This window comes from Drosophila sulfurigaster, chromosome X, assembly GCF_023558435.1.
Source record: "Drosophila sulfurigaster albostrigata strain 15112-1811.04 chromosome X, ASM2355843v2, whole genome shotgun sequence".
Taxonomy (NCBI): domain Eukaryota; kingdom Metazoa; phylum Arthropoda; class Insecta; order Diptera; family Drosophilidae; genus Drosophila; species Drosophila sulfurigaster.
Genome location: NC_084885.1, coordinates 19173969 through 19195794, shown reverse-complemented (window position 1 = coordinate 19195794; position 21826 = coordinate 19173969). Strand labels below are relative to the sequence as shown.

The 21826-nt window shown below is 39.6% G+C and overlaps 4 protein-coding genes across 7 annotated transcripts; 2 read left to right on the top strand and 2 right to left on the bottom strand.

Moving 5' to 3' along the window:
• Positions 1–133: 133 nt before the first annotated feature.
• On the bottom strand, positions 134–3119 carry LOC133847070 (histone-lysine N-methyltransferase 2C). Its single transcript, XM_062281833.1, has 4 exons — positions 2859–3119; positions 2690–2794; positions 2022–2413; positions 134–1959 (listed from the first exon to the last, which is right to left on the bottom strand). Exons 1-4 carry the CDS (start codon positions 2961–2963, stop codon positions 159–161), a joined length of 2403 nt encoding a protein of 800 aa, XP_062137817.1. The 5' UTR covers positions 2964–3119; the 3' UTR covers positions 134–158.
• Positions 3120–3259: 140 nt separating this feature from the next.
• On the bottom strand, positions 3260–4885 carry LOC133847071 (vacuolar protein sorting-associated protein 37C). Of its 3 annotated transcripts, none has more exons than XM_062281835.1 (4): positions 4575–4885; positions 4198–4522; positions 3989–4140; positions 3260–3929 (listed from the first exon to the last, which is right to left on the bottom strand). In XM_062281835.1, the coding sequence occupies exons 2-4, from the start codon at positions 4463–4465 to the stop codon at positions 3735–3737; spliced, it is 615 nt and encodes a 204-aa protein (XP_062137819.1). In that variant the 5' UTR covers positions 4466–4522; positions 4575–4885; the 3' UTR covers positions 3260–3734. The 3 variants fall into 3 exon arrangements, with proteins under 3 accessions (XP_062137819.1, XP_062137820.1, XP_062137818.1); XM_062281836.1 differs by having other exon boundaries at positions 4198–4514; XM_062281834.1 differs by having other exon boundaries at positions 4198–4502; positions 4575–4882.
• Positions 4886–5142: 257 nt separating this feature from the next.
• Positions 5143–5685, top strand: LOC133847073 (uncharacterized). The gene has a single exon (XM_062281837.1). The coding sequence runs from the start codon at positions 5264–5266 to the stop codon at positions 5606–5608; it is 345 nt and encodes a 114-aa protein (XP_062137821.1). The 5' UTR covers positions 5143–5263; the 3' UTR covers positions 5609–5685.
• An 81-nt stretch (positions 5686–5766) lies between these two features.
• LOC133847069 (cytospin-A) lies at positions 5767–20357 on the top strand. Of its 2 annotated transcripts, none has more exons than XM_062281832.1 (9): positions 5767–5935; positions 6570–6755; positions 16272–16448; positions 16519–17758; positions 17819–17964; positions 18721–18840; positions 18905–19301; positions 19365–19639; positions 19709–20357. In XM_062281832.1, the coding sequence occupies exons 3-9, from the start codon at positions 16293–16295 to the stop codon at positions 19796–19798; spliced, it is 2424 nt and encodes an 807-aa protein (XP_062137816.1). In that variant the 5' UTR covers positions 5767–5935; positions 6570–6755; positions 16272–16292; the 3' UTR covers positions 19799–20357. The 2 variants fall into 2 exon arrangements, with proteins under 2 accessions (XP_062137816.1, XP_062137815.1); XM_062281831.1 differs by lacking the exons at positions 5767–5935; positions 6570–6755 and adding exons at positions 14351–15408; positions 15488–15628.
• Positions 20358–21826: the final 1469 nt, after the last annotated feature.

The window sequence follows — 21826 nt, the reverse complement described above, 5'->3', positions numbered from 1 at the left end:
ATTCGTGTCCTTTAAAAACTGCCTTATACCAGGTTTTCTTCATTTCTTAACTTGGTGAATATGTTTTATAAAAAAATATAGCTGCAAACTTCACGCTTAAAAGATAAATGGATGCGGTACATGAAACCACATGAGATCATTGGACTCTCAATTGCTCTTCAACAGCAATTCAACAACGCCTCGGGCTGCAGCGCGTGTTGGCTACGACGACGCATTGGATGCCGACCTACATGCAAGTCCGTCGGTGATCTGCGCTTTAAGGCAGAGCGTGAGCGCGTTTGATGTTTTAAAGGCGGCGATTGCGACTTCTCCTTCGCTGATCTCTCCACAACGAGTGTGCCGCGTCTTTGACGCAATCGAGCTGCACGATTCTCAGTTGGCTGAGGCACTTTGTTTGTATCTTTGGGGTAGCCACTGAGACGCGAACGTGAACGTGTTTGACGCATTGTTTCGGAAGACAGTTGCGGTGTCACGGCAATTGAGGCACGACGTTGGCGTGAACGCGTTTGACGCACATTATCCTTTTCAGCCTGAGATTCAATGTGATCAACATTCACATCCAAGGACAATCGACAACTCAGTCTCGAGCGCGTTGGAGGCACTGTAGCCTTCTCTGGCTGGGATTGAACAAGTTCATCATTGGCATCCTGCGACAATCGGCAACTCAATCTCGAACGCGAACGTGTTTGACGCACAGCCATCTTTTCTGACTGAGATTCATCAGATTTAACATCCTGCGACAATCGGCTACTCAGTCTTGAACGCAAACGCGATGGACGCACAGTATTCTTTCCTGCCTGAGATTCAATATGATCAACATTCACATCCGGGGACAATCGGCAACTCAGTCTTGAACGCACAGTTATATTCTCCGGCTGAGATTCAACATGCTTTACATTCACATCCTGTGACAATCGATGTCTCGATCGCGAACGAGTTTCACGCATTTCAATAGCTGTTTCACTCGATTGCGTAGACTTTTCCTCTGAGATTGTCTTGCGTCTGGAGCGAGAACGAATTGAAGGCGTTTGAGTTGCAGTTGTATTTGAAGTTAGCTGATTATTCTCTTTATCCTCCTCCCATTGCATGTCCCTATTAAGAGCCTCCCTTGCCGCGTCTGCTTCTGCTTTCTTCTGGTTGAGCATTGCAACAACGATTTCCAAATCATCTCCCATCTCCGAATCATTCAACTTATCTTTGATCTCAGACTTTGACTCAAGCGATGCTTGATCACCGTGACTTGATCGTTGATCGGAAACCGGCATCTGATCATATTTCAATTGATTGGCTTTGCGTGATTCTTCCTCTTGCTTCTTTAGCAATGCACAAACGATTTCCAAATCATCTCCTATATCAGAATCGCTCAATTGATCTTCGATCTTTAATTTCGGTTCAAGCGCTGCTTCCATGGCATGCCCTAAGCGTTGATCTTGCAAAATCGGTGAAGAATTCTCCTTTTCCAGCTTGTTAACTATGATGGGGCCACGTTTATTCTCGTTATTCTCCTCCTCTCCCTTCATGTCAGTCGTTGTCATGCAAATGTTGCGATTACGAAAACGAGAATCTTGACGTTCTGCGGACGGTGAACAATTGCGTGGACGCAAAGGCGTAATGCTTGGAGCATTCTCCTCTTTTTTCATTGAATGTTCCATTGTCTCGAATTTCATGTGTGAACCATTCAAGTTCGTGGCAGTTTCCGTTGGAATCAAAGTGTCATTCAGTTGCGGATCGATTGTATCATTTGTCACGCCATTGCAATCGTTGCAGCAATAATCTTCAGTGTCCAATGGTGTGCACTGTGTGTGCATTGGATTGCCTCCACAGAGATTGCAATACAATAGAATTTCCGATACCGATTCATCTGGATTCTCGCGACGCAATTGACAATTTTCGGCTGTGCACGTAGTCGTCAACATCCGTTCACCGTCATAGGCATCTGTTTGTTCCCAAGAAGCATCACTAAAAATACAAAGTAAATTTATAATTTCAGTTGCAATTATTTGCTGGCAATGATCTCTTACCGATTTGGCACATAGATGCCCCACATGCTAACCAAATGAAACTTTTCCTTATCGTTGCACAACGGACACTTGAAGAAATATCCCGCCGAGTTGGCATATTGTTGCAAGCAGCGCTTGTGATACCAGCCACGGTTGCAACACTTGCCCAAGATGTGTTCCGTGAACTTGAATTGTTCCTTTTTGAGCAACGTGTCCAGGCAAACGGCACATTCTTCTTGATCCTTGGGTCGCTGTGCGAACTTCTTGACATGCAAACTGCAAAAGGAATTGTACGTGTTGCAATATTGATTCTGGGCTCCATTCTTGATGCCGCATTCGGTGTGAAATGATCGATGGCATTTTGTGGCACAACATCCAATGTTGGCACCGTTTTTGTGGCAGTAGAAACATTTCTGAAATAATGAAGAGAACTAGTTATAACAATTCGAAAGTGAACATTTGTATATTTCGGTTTTTAAGGTGTGGAAGAAGACTTGAATTAATTTTAATAATGGTTCGGCTTTAAAGATATACAAGAGTAAAAAGTCGGACGCAGGTGGCAGGTATAATAATAATTGATGCTGTTGCTGCCTGTTGAGTAAATTTTACATACATTTTACATACATACATACATATGTATGTAAATTGCCTGCAATAAACACAAACACAAAAACAAAACGAAAACTTACCAATTTTTGTGTGCGTTGTGATTCGATTTTGATATCTGCTAAAGTGAAACAGCAAATATCGTCGCTAGTTTCACTGCCGTGCTGCACCAAATTCGAGCTTAAATACTGCAAGAGTAACAAACAAAATGTTAGCAAATTATTGGACGTGTTGTTGTTGTCCTTTACCCACCAAACAATTCTCATGAACAGTAACGCGGCCATGTCGACGAGAGTGCATTTTACCCAGCAAAAGCTCATCGTTGTTGGCACTGTGACACAACAGGCATTTCGTCATATTTCTTACACGTTTTATCCGATTTGTTCAATATTTTAAATGAATGTCCACAATGTCGAATGCGTTTATTTCTGCAAACTGATGATGCGCCGCATAAATGGCGGGATCTGTTGATTAAAACTGGCGTTGCCACGTTTTTTAAATATTATAAGTGGCAGCTCCTCCGACATGTAGCAATAAAGTAGATATCCCGTATCGATAATTAGGGTATCGATAGTCGGTTGACAACTCAGTATTAGCGGTCTATTTGATTTGTGCGTTAAACGTACTTATTGAATTAATATAAAAGACGCAAATATTTGAAATCTTTTGTAAATACATATATTTAAGTCATACACATTATATTTCCTTGGTACATACGCATACATTCGGTTGGATAATAAGTTATTTGGACCGTCGCCTATCGACGACAATTAAATACAATACAATCTTGGTTGTGGTTGGTTATTACACAAATTCCATACAATTAAAAAAAAACCATAATTTGATTGCCCTAACGACTTAAGATGTACATACATAGTAGTATAGCATTATTATCTCTTTACATATACACTAGAATTATAAATAACTATCGCGTTGTTTGTTCTACATATTAAATTGCTAAAAACCTTAATCACTACATATTGCGGTTTTGCGAAGAACAACATCTCTCTCATATATATATTGTTTGTATTAAGGGGGTAAAACACAAAAACAATGGGCAAATGAGCAAAAACGCGAGCACAGAGAATTCTATATAGACAAAAATCCTCGAAACTCTCGTTCATTATTTTAGATGCCCGCACGCTCTAGTGCACTTAATTGTGTGCCAAGACGTTCTTCGCGGGCCTTGCGCTCTGCGCTAATCTTCTTCGAGCTTTGATAAGTGTTTAGAAATGTCTGCACATCGATTTTGCCATTCAAAAAATGCTCCACATGCCGATCGCAATCGGCATCCGCATTGGATGCAGCAATTTGCAATAGTTCCTGCATAAAGAACACAAATAGTAAGTATATGTGGTATGGGTTTAGTGAACCATATTTACTCTGATGTGCTGTGGGGCATATTCCTCGGATTTCTTCAAGTATTTCTTGTTCAGCTGGTCACACTTTTCACCTAGCGTTTTTAACGCCGTATAGTCATCACTGAGCCGCCGCTTGAGCTCCACAAGATGTGAGCCCTTGCTTTCGTTTTCACCTGCGTGATTGAGAACAATTAAACCGTGTACAATGCCAAATGATGATGACAACTTACGTGAGATGTTCTCCACTTGATTCATCATGGAGTCGAGTTCCTCGTTCAAATGCTGCACCACCGACATTTCCTCAATGAAATCATCAAAGAACTCGGGATCGCGGTCGAGCTGCTTTAGCTCATCCAGTGACAGTGTTGATAAATTTGGCATATTGTCATCCTCTAACTTGAGTTCATTGACGCCATTGTTGTCCTCATTGGTCAATTGTTGTTGTTGCTGTTGTTGTTGTTGTTGCGTCTGCTGTGGCGTCTGCTGCGCAGTAGGCATCTTGCAGCCGAAATAACTTCAAAATTCTGCAGAGGTTCTACATACAAGACTTTATTACTAGAAAAATCTAACATATGTGCTATGTTAATTACAGCATCATTTAACTCACCTATTGCAATTTTGCATTAAGTTGTCTAACTTGCAAAATTTGAAATCAAAGTTTTGGGAGTTTTTGGTATAGTGTTATGTTATAACAAATAAAAAAAAAAAACTGCATTGCATTCTATGAAGCACCGTTTGTTTGCCAATATAGCGTTGCCACTTTGGCCCAAAACATAAGACACTTGCCACTGTGATGCGATTGTTTGTTATTTAATTGCTATTTAGTTATCACATCAACAATAAATTGATTTGTTGCCAAATATAATTGCAATTAATTGAGAAGCTTCTATATTTTTGCTTCTGTTGTTATGTGAGTGTTATGCGCAATAGAGATGAGATGCGACTGTGATTTTTGTTCAAGTAGAATCACACGATTGTTTTTAAGGCTTTAGAAAACCAAATAAATGCGTCTTTTGGCCAATAACTTCTGGACTTATTTTTTTTACAAGTTAATTGATATGATTTCAATTTATTTCAAATAACTTTCGTAAATATTTTGCAAACAAAATAAATCACAATAAGAATCGTGATAGTTTTATCACTGCTTTTGACAGTTGCACATCACTAAGCAGCGCAGTGTTGTTCATCTCTTGTGGTGAACAGCTGATTGCGGTTTTCACATTTCTTTCTGTTTTGAAGTTCACCGCACAACGCGATTCGTAAATAAAACTGTTTACATAATACAAATTACGGAAAATGGCCTTGTTTGAGATGAAATGGCTGAGACGGTTTGTTCGACGTCACACAAATCCCATAGCGGAGAATCGCGCAGAATTGTGGAAGCGCCGCCTCAGCATTGGATACGCGATACTGGCTTGGCAGGCATTTGGACTCGTCTGCTATATGGTCTACACGGGTCGCAATGATTGGGCCAAGTATTATGGCTACAAAACGGCTGAAGAAGCGGCTCTCTCGCCGGCTCAACAATTTGCCAAGCATCTCAATGTGGAGGGCACAGGCAAAATTATACGTATCAGCGGTTTCTCCAAAGTAGAGGAGGTGCCATTCGATGCTACTGAAGCCAAACGCGTCAAAGAATAAGCACTGTAATTTATAATTTAGTTCTTAACTTTTTTTTTTGGTAATTGTTAAATAAACGTGCAAAAGCGAAACGAGAATACTGGATTTGGTTTATTATTTGCCCTTAAAATGTAAACGCGATACGGTCACACTGGTCGCTAAACGCAAACAGAAACAGACGCCGCTGCTGACGCTCAGCAGCAAACAAACACAAACAACAAGCAAAGCCAAGGCTGCTAACGTTCGCGCTGCATGCAGACTCAACGTCTCAATCGCTATCGCTCGGCAATAATATTGAAATAAACATCATAATAACAAAATTCTAGTGAAGAATTAAAATTTGAATGTGTATGTGTAATAATTAAATCCTTCGTCGTGACTGCGTTGCTGCTGCTGGTGCAGTTGTTGTTGCTGCTGTTGTGTAGGTCGTGTTGCATCTAAAAATAAGAATAAGAACAAGCAGCACAAAAAGAAGAACAACAACAACTGCAGACTGCAAACAGCATCATCGAAATTTATTTAATGAATATTAATTGGCTATCAAGCGAGGTCACACTGTCTGCTCTCCTCTTCCTCTTTTGCTCCTTATTGTCGCGGCGCTTCGCAGTGTTAGAGTGTGTGTGTGTGTCAGAGAAATAACGGGACCAACAACAAATGGCATTTGCAATGCTCTCTTGTCTAATTGGAATTTTTGTGCCGAAAGAGAAAAAGTCGCTCAAGCTGCAAATAATTGCTAATTAGTTGCATTTCTTTTTCGTTGTTGTTTTGATGTCTTGCAAAGGCTTCATTCGCGACACGCATACGAATTTCTAATGCAATTAACGTGCGCGCCGCTGTCGGCGTCGACGCCGACGTCGCTGCTGCTGCTGCTGCAACAGCAGCTGTGTGGAAAATGTGTTTTTTTTTTGTTTGAATTTTTTTTTTATAAATATGTAATGCTATTTAAATGCTCTTCTTTCCATTCCATGTGTGTGTTTCATAGTGCAAACAGCAGTTGGAAAAGAGAGTCAAGTGTTCAACAACGTCGCAGTCATCTAACGGCATTTCAGTGTGTTGGCAATTACAAAAACAAAATCAAAGTGCAAGTGCTGCAGAACACACACACACAGCACAGCAGATGTGTGTGTGTGTGTACCGTTGATTGATTATTACTGCTTCTGTCTTGCGGGTAAGTTATAAACAATCTACATATGTATGTATATCGCTCTCTCTTTTCTTTGACCCTTCTTTGCTGTTGCTCTCTCTGTCTTTCTTGCTGGCTGACTGGCGAAATTGAGTTTTCAAGAGTTAATTAAAAACTCATTAATTATATAATTTGAGTGAAATTTTTCGACTTCACTTTCTGCTTCTAAGCCACAGAGAGAGATGGCGAGAGACAGCTGCAACAGCAAAATACAAGAAAAAACATTAATAAGCAAAACGTAAATCATTAACAACAACAACAGCAGCAACATCAATGAATAAATTTCAACAGAAATGAGCTGAGTTTAGAAATGCAACAATAGCAACAACAAAAGTATAACAACAATAGCGTTAGTTTCTATTTTTACATAGAAAAGAAAAAAATGAAACCGTTTTCTAAAAATAATTTATTTCGTATTTTGTATCTCGTTTGTATTTTGTGTTTATTATTATTTTTTTTTTCTTTTTGCTGTGAGTTGTGCTCGAGAAACGAAAGGAAAACGGATTATAATGGCTATGAACAACAATCGAATCATAAAATACAAAAAAAAAAACGCGTTATAAAAAAAGCGCCGCGAAATGTTTAGCATATGGTAGAAATGCGAACAAAGCGTGCGATAAACACAACAACACGCAAACATAAACACACACATGTCAACAAGGCACATTTCTCGAGCATGAAAACGGTGGAAAGGGAATTGGCGGAATCGTAATCAGGAATGGGGAATGGGGGAATGTGGAACCAGGCAACTCTGCGGAGTGCGGGGATCTTAAGGGTTGTCAACTTGAATTTGCGACACTCTTCGATAACAATTTATGATCGATTTCAATTCTCAGTTTATAATGAGAACTAAATATTTGAATATGAAAATGTAATGAAATTGTTTAAAGTTAAAAAGGAAAAAAATAACTAGATCCTCAAATAATTCACGATCTCTTTAAATTTGTGAAAATTCTTCTAATAACTCACATTCTGATGGACAAAATAGCAAAGCTTATTCAAATTAAAAAACCTAGCTGAAATCGTCAAATAAGTCACGATCATTTAAAGTGCATATATCTCTATAACTTTGATAAATTTTTATAACAATCAAATCAGTCAGAACTTTCTACATTTATTTGAAAATTTTTGCACATTTCTAAATTTGAATCTAAGCACTATATTATTTTTTATATTTTTTCAATAATAATGAATTATTAGATGATTTTTTAAGGATTTTTATACCAATAACAGTAAAATTTTAAAAATTAGTAATTGTCAAAGCATAAATTGATCATAATTTGCTTGTGAAAAGAGTTTGAATGTGTAATTTAATATAATAAAATATTTATTTTTATCTAATACATTTATCAAACCTGGCGTTGAAACGCATAGTCCCCAAATTATAGCGCAACACTGGCGCACCAAAGCGTAACACACACAAATACACGCAATGAAATCGACAAAGCGACAAACAAACAAACAAACAAATATTTTGCTGCTCACACGAGTGAATGCTCATGGACTCAGTGTTAGAGTTTGGAGTTTGGTTTGTCATACTCTATACAGAAAATCTTACGAATTTGCATGATCACTAAGTCGCTTTGTTTGACACTTTCTTCGCTCAGTTTATAAGTTATTGGAATACAACTTGTTTCCGATCTATACATTAGCTAATAGTATTACATATCATACAAATAAAGCTGTTTATCCGCCTGTCCGTTGCTTTTCACTGTGGTAAGGCTTTTGATACGAAATTTGGTGCATAGATATATTTTTGATATTGCAATAGCATATGTTGAGCCCAGCTTGATCAGATTACTACATCATATATATATTATAGAGCAATTCTTTCGTCTGTCCGTAACTTTCTTTGGTGATATTTTCTTCATTTTTTAAGCTATCTAAATCGAACTTGTTGCTGATGTTTCTAATAAAACAAAAATATATCAAAGCATTTGTATTTTTAATAGCATATGCTAAGTCCAGTTGATCAGATTACTAAATCATATAGATAATTAATAGCTGTTCGTCAGTCTGTCCGTAACATTCTTTGGAAATAATTTCCTTAGTTTTTCAACTATCTAAATCGAACTTGTTGTTGATCTTTATTTTTACTAAAACAACAAAAAGATATTAAAGTATTTGTATTTTTAATAGCATATGCTAAGTCCAAGTGATCAGATTACTATATCATATAGATAATATAGATCAGTTCTTTCGTCTGTCCGTAACTTTTTATGCTAATAATGTCTTTAGTTTTTAAACTAAATCTAAATCGAACTTGTTGATCATTATTTTTACTAAAACAACAAAAGTATTTGTAATTTGAAACTAGTTAGTGTATTGAAAGTTCGTTGTGTTGCAGCGCAACTTTCTTGCATTTCTTAAGTCGTTGCTTTTTGTGTTTTTAAATACTTATGTCATGCTCGCTGGTTAGCCAGTCGACTGTCTCTGACTGTTCGACTCTCTGGTTGTCTGACTATTCGACTAGTTAACTGCCCACTGGGTTTCTCAGGTGCCGCCGCAGTCAGTGCCAGGCGTAATGCGATCCGTTAGTACGACTTGCGATCGAGGCGACGTTGGTGGAGAAGTGGGAGAGGGGAAGGGGGAGGGGAGGGTTTTGGAAGCAAGCACCTTATGCGGTGGTTATCACCGCTGTTGCGATAACTGACGTTGTGTTCGTGTTTCAGATGGTCATAGACCCCAGCAACAACAACAACGACGACGTCGAAGTCGAAGTCGAGCTGGTCATAACCAAAACCAAAACCAAAACCTAAACAATAAACATACTATAAAAAAAAAAGCGAATGAGAAGAACAACAGCGACGTTTGTAGAATTAAAAACAACAGAACGAAATAATGCAGAAAACCGCAAATAGCCGACGCGGTTTGTGGCTTTTGTGGTTCCGGAACCGCGCAACCAACAACCTTTCCCCTCTTCCCCCCCTTTCTATCTGTCTATCTCTTTGGTCTATCTGCGGGTCGCTTGATAAGCTCACGCAGCAGCAGAAGCAGAAGCTATCGCAGTTACCAGACCACAGCATCAGCTGCTATAAAGAAGAAAAAAAAAGAAGTGGAAGAAAGCTGATCGACTATGAGATACCTAAAAAGTCATTAAATAATATAGAATAGTTGAAATGGAGAGAAAAACCTACAAAAAATTCATTTTAGTATTTTGTGGTAACAACAAATTATAAAATAAGTTTTGAAAAATCAACCACTAATTTATTTGAGGTCATTAAAATACTTTGATATTTTGTAGAATCAAAAAAATGTAGTACAAATTTATTAGAAACCACAAAAAAAAGAAAGTTTTGTATTTTATAGTAAAACACATTTGAAGAACATATTTTAAAAATGTAACTAACTATCTTTTATCAATGATCACATATTTAATATGTTCATATATAATAATAAAAATGTGTCGAAATCGATTTCTTTTCTTTTTACTATGCGTTTAAGAACTAGAACTTTGGAATTAGAATTTCATCATAATCATCGAATAGTTTGTATAGAACTTTGGAATTAGAATTTCATATAATCATAATCATCGTATAGTTTATGTTTGCGTCTGGTATTAAGTCTTAATAACCCTTCTCTGACCCTAGCGGGTATAAATAGAAAAGATACTAAACGAAATGAACTGAAATGGAAAAGCAAAAGCAAAAGCAAAAGAGAGACATCAGAAGTAATCTACCGGTTGTCTACCTGAGGCGCTTGTCTCTATTCTAACCTCGCTCCCTCCCTCTGCCCTCTGGCTCTGCCTCTGTCGCTGTCGCTGTAGAGAACGAAGCAAGAATCACAGCATCGAAAGAAACTGAAACTGAACTGTCATCTATTAAGACATTCCAGCCAATGGCTTGGACTTGGACTCTTCTTTGGTTGATTGCCCTATCGCCTGGGAAAAGTTCATGCCTGACTTTCCACCTTGAGTAAACCCCACGTCGCTAATCCGACAAACGCTGTGAAATCGATACATCAACGTTGCCTTTGCCGGTTCTGCATTCTGCATTCGCTTCTCTATTTGCCCGAGGGTTGCCTCCAAAGTTTAGAAGAAAGCTGCTGAAGAAGCTTTGTAGATTGTAAAGGAGAAAGTCATTTAAGATTGAGATCAATTTATTTAAAATCGAAATCGAATACAAAATTATTATTGTTGTTGAGAGATCAGTGAGAAATTTAGCGAACTGAAACCATGCTATTATTATTAATTTATATTCTTTAGCAAATTTTTATTTCATAAGTCTTTGCGGATCAAATCTTCCATCCTTCGGTTCGTGGAGAACAGCAAGTGTATTAAAAAGATTGCGCTTTATTTGTTCTTGTTATATATTCATTCGCATTTTTATTTTATAAAAATATGTACCGGAAACTGGTAATTTTCGTTTATCACATGTGATAATTAATCGTTAATTTTACTATATATGAGTGTCGCATAATTGATTTCGCGAATTCCGGTTAAATTGCATTAAAAGGTAAAAGCTGTGTGTGAGGGAGAAGAAAGTTGATTGTTTTAAGATTAAAGATTTCGAAACTTACGTGACGGCACCAAGTGCATTTTGTTTGGCAGCATTGTTGGTCTTCTTTTTCACTATAAATGCACATATTGATTAATTTAACAGATATATACATATATACATATAGATATATGTATAGTAAGGAGTTGAACTTACCGTCGTGATTATCAAGGTTTTCTCTGCTTGGAATGCCATTGATGGCACAATTGCTCCATAACGTGGTCAGGGATGTTCCAATATTTTCGAGGGCACTCAATTTGTGTCCGCCTTCGAATAAGTCGTTAACTTGCATATCATCGTCTATATCTTTGGCAATATCCTCAGCAATGGGCGCGTTATTCTGCTTTGGGGCGTTCATCGTTCGATAAAAAATTGATTATTAATTGTTAAATAGTAGAATTTTCATGAAAATCGAACAACAAAAAATGGAATAAACAAACAAATATTTCGACCGAACCTAATCACAATAAAATTCAATTGCTCCTAAGATACTAACAAAAAGAAAACATAAGCAAAAGACTACTTGACTACCTTACCCTATTTTGAAATTGTCAAATTCCCCGCGTGTTGAGTTGAGTGCTATAAAGCGGCTCTCTGACAACAACAACAGTGTTGGGCAACGTGTTACGCATGCGCTGTTGTTGGCAGACATAAGTAACATAGCGCTGTTGTTAACATGCGCGCGCGCTCCAAAAAGCAAACATTTTGCGCTTGCAAACTACGGTCACACCGTTTACAGTTGGCTCGTTCAGAAAACGCGCGTCGCGTCGCGTTCGCGTTTTGTTGTCAGTTTCTTAGCTCTGTTTTTCTTTTTTTTTTGTTTTTTTTTTTACGTTCGTGCGCGCTTTGTTTGTTTTTATTTGTACGACTTTGTGTTTAGTCTAACTGTATATACGTTCTAACTGTATGGCTAACACACACAGTGCGGTATGTGTGTGTGCAAATAAAATTGATGCAAAAATTACAAACCTCTATACAAAAAATACCTTTGCTGGCTGCAAACAATTAAATGAGAGTGTATGCGTGTGTGTGTGAGTACACATATCGAAAGCTAGAGCGGCGTGTGTACGTGTCTCCCCTGTATATACGAAAATACCTCTGTAAATGCGTGAGTGTGTATGTGTGTGTGTGTGTGCGTGTGTTCAATTCATTGTTAAGCGGTCGCAACGGCTTCAAGCGCTGCTGTTGTCTTGGTTTTTTCTTCTTCTGTGTGCACGACATTCTTCAAGTGCTGCTGTTACTTTTATTTAATTTACTCTCCTCTCACTTACAGCGAGCTGTTAAGTTTGTTGTTACCCCAGCAACAGTTTCCGCTTAAAGTGCATTTGTGTGTGTTTGCAAGTCTTGCATCCTGCTCTTGCTGCACTCCTTTGCAACATTTATGTAGTGTTGCAAAACGCGCGTGTGTGTGTGTGTGCTAAAAACATACGTGAATTTGTGTATTTGTATATTCAATTAGCATTGAAATGCAAAAAACAAGCTCACGAGCCACCTTTATTTTCGTATGATAGCAAAATATGTAATTATCTAATAGCCTAGCGCATTATCGCCAAAAAAAGACAAACATCAGATAAACCTAAAACTGCCTTACCATACTTCTGTCTCTCATTCTTGTTCATTGTGTGAAATGACCCACGCACCTGATAAAAAAAAAAAAAAGATAAAACTCACTAGCTTGTTTTGTAATTAATGAAATAATCCGAAATTTTCGCGTGCAATGATGTCATGTTTGTTTTATTTTCTGTATTTTCTGTTGCCTTTTGCTATTTGTGCTTCAGTTTAAATGTGTCGCTGTCTTGTCAAAAAAAGTTGAAAGCCTTAAAAAGCCTTTTCAACAAAAGCACACAAATTTGCGTGTAGATTGTTGTGTGTGGGAAGTCATTGCATGTAAACAAAAAAGGTTACAACAAGCTGTGTGTACGTCGACGTCACAAAATTGCTTGTAATATGTTATAGTATTTTATTGCTACTACCCTTCAATGCTATCTCAACAGTCACAGCGATCATGGAACAGCTGTGACGTCATGCCCTGTAAAGAGCGTGAGCGCAACCTGATCGCAGGGCAACCTTAACAGCGCCGGCCGGCCATAGACGGCAGAAAAGAAGAAGAAGCAGTGTCATTTATGGACAATACGCATGCATACAAACATATGATGCGCATGTGTGTGCGTATGTTTATCTATATGACTTCAAGCAGTACTTCCCCATCGTTGTCGCTGTCGTTGTCGACGTCGTCTGTCTTTTTAATGCACATTTCAATTTCTCAATTCGTATATACGAATGAGTAATCCATACGCTGGCCACATGATGACAATGAAAACAGAAAAAAAAATAGCAGCACAAAAACAAAAACCACATGAGCAAACACAAACAAAACAAACACATATATACATAAATATACATACATATGAGTGTGTATGCGTGCACTTAGCTACGTGCGATTTTTTAAACTAGACACCATTGACGTTGCAATCGGCATTGTTGTCCTTTGCATTTCAATTTGCAATTACCTTCTTATTAACAGCATACTTAATGAGTGTGCTTGTTGTGGTTTTGCGTTTTGTTTTGGTTTTTAGTACAAAACGCACTGTTGACGCGACGCATGTTAGTTAACAGAACAGTACGCTGTTATTGCAGCTTGCGAGTGTGCGAGCGAGCGAGCAAGCGGCACATTCATGGTGGCTTCGACCTTCTCGCTTCCACACCCTTTCTATGGGGCGGCGGCGTAACAGCAAAAGCAACGACAACAACAATGCAATGCGATTGTCAGAGCCGACAACATAAAACGAGTTTTTGTTGTTGTTGTCGTTTGGTTATTTTTGTTTTTGTTTGGCATGCAACACAAGACAAGAGACGCGCGTTGTGTTTTATTAGCATCTGCTTTGAACTTTCATTCATCGGTTTGCTGCGCTCGCTTTACTTTTTTTTTTGTGTCTTTTTATTTCACTTGCAATGGCAAAAATGGGAAGAAAATGTCTCGCAGAAATGTTTGTACTTTCTCTGCAGAGCAAATGAAAGAAGTCTTTATATTTTGTTTTTATCATACATTTTATTTGTGTGTGTGTGTGTGTGTTTTGTGATAACAGCGATAACGATTAATTTATAACGAACGACAACGAAATATTAATAATCATCAAAATACAACGAACTGCATAAACAAAAAATATACAAAAATTAAAAAACAAACTCGACTACAATAAAAAATTCATAGAAAAGTTAATGATTTACGTTTTGCAACAACAACAACAACAACACCGAGAACAACGAGTACAACGAGAGCAAAGTTTTATAACAATTGCAACACAATGATTAAATTAAAATCATTATTCCGCAGAGGACAAGGAACCTCGAGTTCTGCCTCCTCCAACAATTCGACGCACAAGCAACAGCAGCAACATTCCAACAACAATCGACAGAAGTCACAGTCGAGCACATCGCTCAACACGGCGCATGAGCAGCAGCAGCAACAACAACAACAACAGCAGCAGCAGCAGCAGCAACTGTTGCAAGCACAACAACTAAACAACGCAACAACAACGACAGCAACAACAAAATTCTATTCAAATCACGAGGCGACTTACGAACGTGGTGTCGATGTTGGTGACGAGGCAGCGTTGTTGCTGACAACACAACAACAACAGCAGCAACAGCAGTTACGCCAGCAGCCACAGCAGCTGAGCAACACGCTGCCGCAGAAGAAATCAAAATTCAAAGGACAAAAGCAGCCAAAGCAATTGCCACAGCAATCACCACAGCAACAGCAACTGATGACTTCGATTGCAGCTGCGCCGGCGCCGAACAACAGCAGCAGCAGCAACAATAACAACAGCAATGTGTTGCAAGATGGCGGCGTTGCTGCCGCTGCCGCTGCTGATTTCTATCAGCAATTAGCGGCAGCAGCAACAACCACAACAGCAACAACAACAAGTGCCAGCAACAGTAGCAGCAGCAGCAACAACAGCACCACCGGCACCAACAACGCCGCAACAGCAGCAGCCAATGCCGCGGCAGCAGCTGTTGCAGTTGCTGCTGTTGCAGCAAGCAGCTATCAGCAGCAGCAACAGCAACAACAACAGCAGCAGCAGCAACAACAACAACTGCAATTCATTAACAACGAACAGCAGCAACAACAACTGTTAGAGGTGCGTATGACAAACAAAATACATACATATAAATAATGCATATATATTGGAATAAATTTGAAACGTGTTTGGTTTGCAGGCTAACAACAAAATGCAGGAATTGCAGAAGCAATTGGAGCGTTTGGGACGCGAGCAATTGCAGCTGGAGACGCGAATCACGGAGCTGTTGCCATACCAAAGCGAGGTGACCAAACTGAAGGGTGATCTGCTCAAGATGCAGGTAAAAAGCCAGTTGAATCACATGGCAAAAAGAAGAAACAAACAAGCAAACATATAGTATACTCAATCAGTCAGTCAGTCAGTCAATTAACCGCAAAAAGCTGTCAATTGTCGTCTAATATTGTTACTGTATTTGCAATTGATGTTGTTGATGTTGTTGGTGTTGTTACTGTTGTTGCTGCTGCTGCTGGGGGCGTTGCGCTTCGTTACTTTAACCAATTTATTGATATTCAATATGTTTCGATATATATGCGATGCAACAAAAAACTGCGCTCATTTAATTGAAATTGTCGCCACCTCAACAGTGCGCATTAAAAGTAAGCTAACAGGCAAATGTCTCAATCAATCAACAACTGAAACTTGGCTTAATTTTATGACTATAATTTGCATTATACATTGGAGATATTTATTGGAGGGTTTAAAACAAATCCCGTCTTATTTTAATGCAGTTCTCTAGCTCTTGCTCTTTATTTATAGTGATTATCATTGTAGATCACAAGCGATCGATATTTGAACATTCTTATTCCAGTTCAAATACAATTTGCAGTCAGTGTTGCAAGCAACAACAACAATAAATAAGGGAAAAGAATTCGCTCACCTGAACTGAACTGAACTGAACGCTCGCTCTTTCTCTCTTATTACAGAATCAACAGGAGAAAACTCAAATGGAAATTGGCAATCTGAAATATGAAAATGAATCTTTGCGCAATCGTTTGCGGGACGTTGTCAACTCGCCATTGTCGGACGCCGAGAAGCAACAGATTATCCAAGATTCGCAGCGTTTGCACAGCTCAGCGCCCGCCTCGATAGCATTGCCCACAGTAAGAGTGCTCTCTATATATACAATAAATATATATTCTATAATCAGTTATACATTTGCAATTTTATTAGGCCAACGAAGCGACCAACGATGGGACGCCGTGTCTTACGCCCGATTGGGACAAACACTCGTCGTCCAGTGAGATATCAGTAGCGTGTCTGCAGGACAAGATCATACAGATGGAGGAGACGCACTATTCAACCAACGAGGAGTTGCAGGCCACACTCCAGGAACTCGCCGATCTGCAAACCCAATTGACCGACACACAAACCGAAAACGAACGTCTCGCCGAGGAGAAGGATGTGCTCTTTCAATCGCTCTGTCGCCAGACCGAAAAACTCAACGAGTCACGCACAAATCGCAGCACGATGCAAGAGCTCATGTTGCTCGAGAATAAGCTGCTCGATTTGATACAATCATCGCAAGAGGAACGCGAAGCTTTGCTGCTCAAGCAGGAGGAATTAATGAGTGAGCTGGCCGAGTTGCGGCAATCCCGCGACACTGTTCAACTCGAGCAGCAGCGGCAGCGAGAGCGCAATGCATTGCTCGACTCGCAGCTGGATGCGGCGAATGCCGAGCGCAAGCAGAGCGAAGCTCAGTTGTCGCTGGCCAAGGATGAGATATCGCAGCGTGCGATCGAGATCAGTCGATTGAGCACGCTGCTGGAGAATGCGCGATCGAAGATCGAGGAATTGGAGGCGGATTTGGCGCGTGGCGACAAAACCGATCTAAGCGATGTCCTCGATGCGGCCCGTCGCGAAAAGGATGCGCTCGAGGAGCGGCTGGCTGAGCTGCAGGATCAATGGTCACGCAGCCAGGCGGAATTGCGACGATTGCGCGAACAACTTGCCGGCCTAACCGAGGAGTGCAAGGTGGCCAAGAACAATGCCAAATGCGCTGTCTCGCATCTCGAGTTTCGTCTGGAGCAACTGCAACGCGATAAGGATAAGCTGAGTGGCGATTGCCAGACGCTCGAGGAGCGTGTCAACGAGTTGCAGGTGCAGTGCAAATGCCATCAGGAGGATAAGGTGCAGCTGCAGCAGTTGCTCACCGAAACGCAGCGACATCTGAGCGATGCGCAGTTGCATTTGAGCGACAGCGAATCGCGACTCGATAAGGAGACGCAGTTGCGCAAACGGGAGGCGGATGAGTGGCAACAGTTTCAGGCCGATCTGCTCATGACGGTGCGTGTTGCCAACGATTTCAAGACTGAAGCGCTCAGCGCACGCGAACAGCTGGTGCTGGACAACAAAACGCAAAAGGAGAAGATCCGATTGCTCGAGCAGCAGCTCGAAAAGTTGACCAAGCAACGTAAGTTAACTACTATTTCTTTATTCGTGTCTCGATTTTATTGTTGCTCTCACACTGCAGAACTGCAGCAGACGGAGACACAGCAATCGGTGCTATCAACTGTGCAGCAGGAGATGGCCTCGCGACGCAGCAAGCTCAGCTTCAGTCGACAGGATTCGCGACTCTCTGTGAAGACGCTCATCGAGAGCATTGAGAACAACAAGCCGGTAAGTGGCTGTAATGGAAGTAATTCATTCAATTCCTATTATGAAATAAGTGCAGTTTAAGTATTAGAATTATGAAAAGTATATTGCCAATTAGTATATAGATAAAAAAGCGATTTTTATGGACTTACAAATTAATATCAACAGATAGCTTTCTAAACTATATTACTAAAAAACATTATACCTGAAAGTAAATTACAATTATGTAGAATTTGTATTCACTCTTTTAACTAGGCAGCGAGGTTTGAGTTTGCATTTTGCTATAAAAACCATGCTTAATTAGAAATTTAAATTAGCAATGAGTTAGGCAACCAATTGTCAATTAAAAATCATAAAAATTATACAACAAAGTCAGGGTTTTCATGCTAAATTGAAATCTTCAGTTGCAGATAGTTAAAACAAGGTTTTTTTTTTAAAAAAAACCCTGACTTATTGTACGTGCAAATTACGTGAACTATGCTGTGTACAAATTACAGCCTTTGACCTTTGAGAGAAGTTATTTGAAGCAGGGCTTAAAAAAATCCAGTCTTATTGTACGGGCAAATTATATGAACTATACTACTGTACAGGCTTCTAACTCTTATCGTTAGTTGATAATTTAGTTTGTCAGCTAATTTAGAATGCGTAATAGAAGATATTTAAAGCAGGGTTTCAAATAAAATTCAGTTTTATTGTACGGATAAATTACTCGTAACTCTTGCTCTCTTAATTATTATTGTAGATTATAAACGATCTAATATTGATTTCTAATTCTTATAGCAAGGCAAAGCGGATGAGACGGAATCTCATTACAGCTCAACGTCCAGTTTGAACAGCGGCACACCCGAAGCGGGCCACACGCCCATCATTTTGCCCGTATCCAGTGATTGGCACGAGAGCGTAAGCATAAAATTCTATTTTTGTAATGAATATATTTTGAATAATTCTCTTTTTGACTACGCAGCTACGTTTGCCCGTTCTGCAGAGCAGCAATCTGCATGTGAATGTCAACAATGTTGGAGGAGGAGTGGCAAGCAACATTGCTGCTGCAACCACACCACCACCAGCAACATCGGCAACAACTGCATCAGCAACAACAGCACTATCAAGCGCAGCTAATCCAACCAAAGTAACTCAGCAGCCGCCACAGCTGCAGCAGCAATTGTCGACACAGTCAACGGCAAGTGCGGCATCAGCAGCGACATCGGCAACATCAGCATCAGCATCATCATCGCAGCCTTCCACACCAAACACGCCCAGCAGCTTGCAGCCCAGTCTAACAACGGCGGGCGGACAATCGCCAAGCAGCGCTCTTGTGGGCAGTCTTAGTTTTGGCAACGTCTCAAAATCATTCTTGAGTGGTGAGGAGCAACACTTTTCAAAGATGTATTTATTTGAAATATGAAATATATATTTAATTTTAGGTGAGCGCAAGGATCCGCTCAATATGCTGGCCAAGAATGGCGGCTCGAAGCGGAATGCACTGCTCAAGTGGTGTCAAAATAAGACGGTTGGCTATCGCAACATTGACATTACCAATTTTAGCTCATCGTGGAACGATGGCTTGGCATTTTGCGCCATTCTACATTCCTATCTGCCGGATCGAATACCCTACGATACTCTCAGTCCGGTGAATAAGCGGCGCAACTTTTCTTTAGCCTTTGCTGCCGCCGAATCTGTGGGCATTACCACCACGCTGGTGAGTGTAAAATACTTCGAATTAATCATCCATTTTCTGTACTCATAATGTTTCTTATTTCACACACAGAATATCAATGATATGTGTCAAATCGAGCGACCCGATTGGACACAGGTCATGTCCTATATCACAGCTATCTACAAGTACTTTGAGACGTAAGCTGGAGCCAGAAGCAGAAGCAGAGGCAGAATCAGAAGCAGAGGCAGAGGCAGAGACAACCTTCAGTTGGGAGATAAACTGTAGCTTTTGTAAATGCATTATTCTCTCTCTCTCTCTCACACACACACACACATACTTTTATTCTTTTTGTTTTTTTTTTCTTGGCTGGCTAGCAACTATTTATTATCATACAGCAAGCTACTCGTATTAATGCATTTCACATGGCACCGAGCAATACTATTTTTTGGCACGAATCTTCGCCTAGATAATGAAAAGTTTTTTCAATCCTAGATTTGTAATACGTATTTTTTTTTGTGTACTTTTTTTTTGTTCTCTTTTTACCGTGCAACTTTTGCCCTACTCATATAAATATATATTTAGCTATATAAATAATATTGTATTGTGTCAGGATTATTCAGTTTTGGGGGGTATAAAGTTGGGCCAAACTTGTATGCATTAAACGCTGATTTTAGAGTTTATTTTATATACTTAGACCTAGAGAAAATGAATGGTCGATTAGCTTTAGCATATTTATTATAAAAACAAAAAACAAAAACAATGAAAACAATAACGATGATTATCTTTATCTTTATTTATACACAACAAACTATTTTTATATTGAATTCTAAAAATACTATAAACAAAATAAATGGAATCATTAAAAACTTTATGTATTTCAATTCAAAACTCGGAGTTGTTTTTTTATGGATGGATTTCTGGTAAGATATATAAAAAGGAAGAGGTTTTCTTTTATTATTTTATGTATTCTATTTTATTTATTATTATATTTTTGTATTATTTACCTGTTGATGTAATCAACTTTTTTATTTTCTTACTCTGAACTTTTTCTCACACATATTTCATATAAAAATTCATTAAAATTTTGTCGGTGGTTGCTTTGAACTTGGCTCATCTTCCGCAAACATAAAAATTCATTGTTAAGTTAATAATTTTGATGGCGATGAGATGCCACGCCCCATTCACAATTTGTATTCATAATGAAATGCACACAGAGTGTGGTGGGGGAATGAATATCTTATGTTATTTTTTATGGTGTGGCACATAAAAGCGAATTAAAAAAGGTTTACACTTTGCTTAATCAAAAATTTAAGGTTTTGCTTATTAAACAGATCAATCTTGTCCGCAACATAAGCATTTCTGCCAACAGATAAGCCCAGTTAGCAACGTCGTCGTCGTCGTCGTCGTCGTCGCCTACTTCCCACTCGCCCCGCTATTTTGCTGACTGCCATTTGCCAGACCACAAGGCAAATGCCTAAGTTGAATGAATTTTTGAAGCGAGAAAGCGAAACCCAACCCAACTGAAGCGAACCCAACCCCAAACCACACGAATCATCACAAAGTGAACTCAAGTGAAATATAAGTTGAGAGCACACAAAAAGAAAATGGCGCTCTTTAAACATGATACGAAAATTTCCCTAAGTGCCAAACAGAAAATTTCCCAAGGATTTCGGTATAGACAGAGAGACACACACACACATACACACACACACAAAGTACCATTGTATAGAGAGATGGAGATACATTCGGCAGCCAGAAAGAGATGCCGCACATGCTGCACAGTGGGCGGGATTCAACGAGACGTCGACGACGACGACGACGACGACGATGGCGCCCACAACGACGGGGGGCGTGTGGCCTGCGGCATTTAATTAAGTGCTTAAACGTGCGCACACAACTCCCCCTCGCCACGTTGCTTGGCATCGTGAGGGGGATGAGGAGGGGAGAGAGAGAGAGAGAGAGCAGCATGAGGGTTGGGCGACGACGACTCGGGGAAACAGCGTGCGATTTTTTAAAATTAAAACAAGCCGATGATTGATGTACTCAAGGCTAATAAGTGTCGGCAAGTTTTTGTTGCTGGCAATTTAAACTGTCCAACCGAAGAAGCAACGTAGCTGATGCTGCAAGCTGAGAGCTCCACAGATGAGCTGAACTGAACTGAAACAAATGTCCTGCTATAGGATTGGTTATCCCAGGACTTAATAACTGCCAAAATGAATGCAAGGTAGG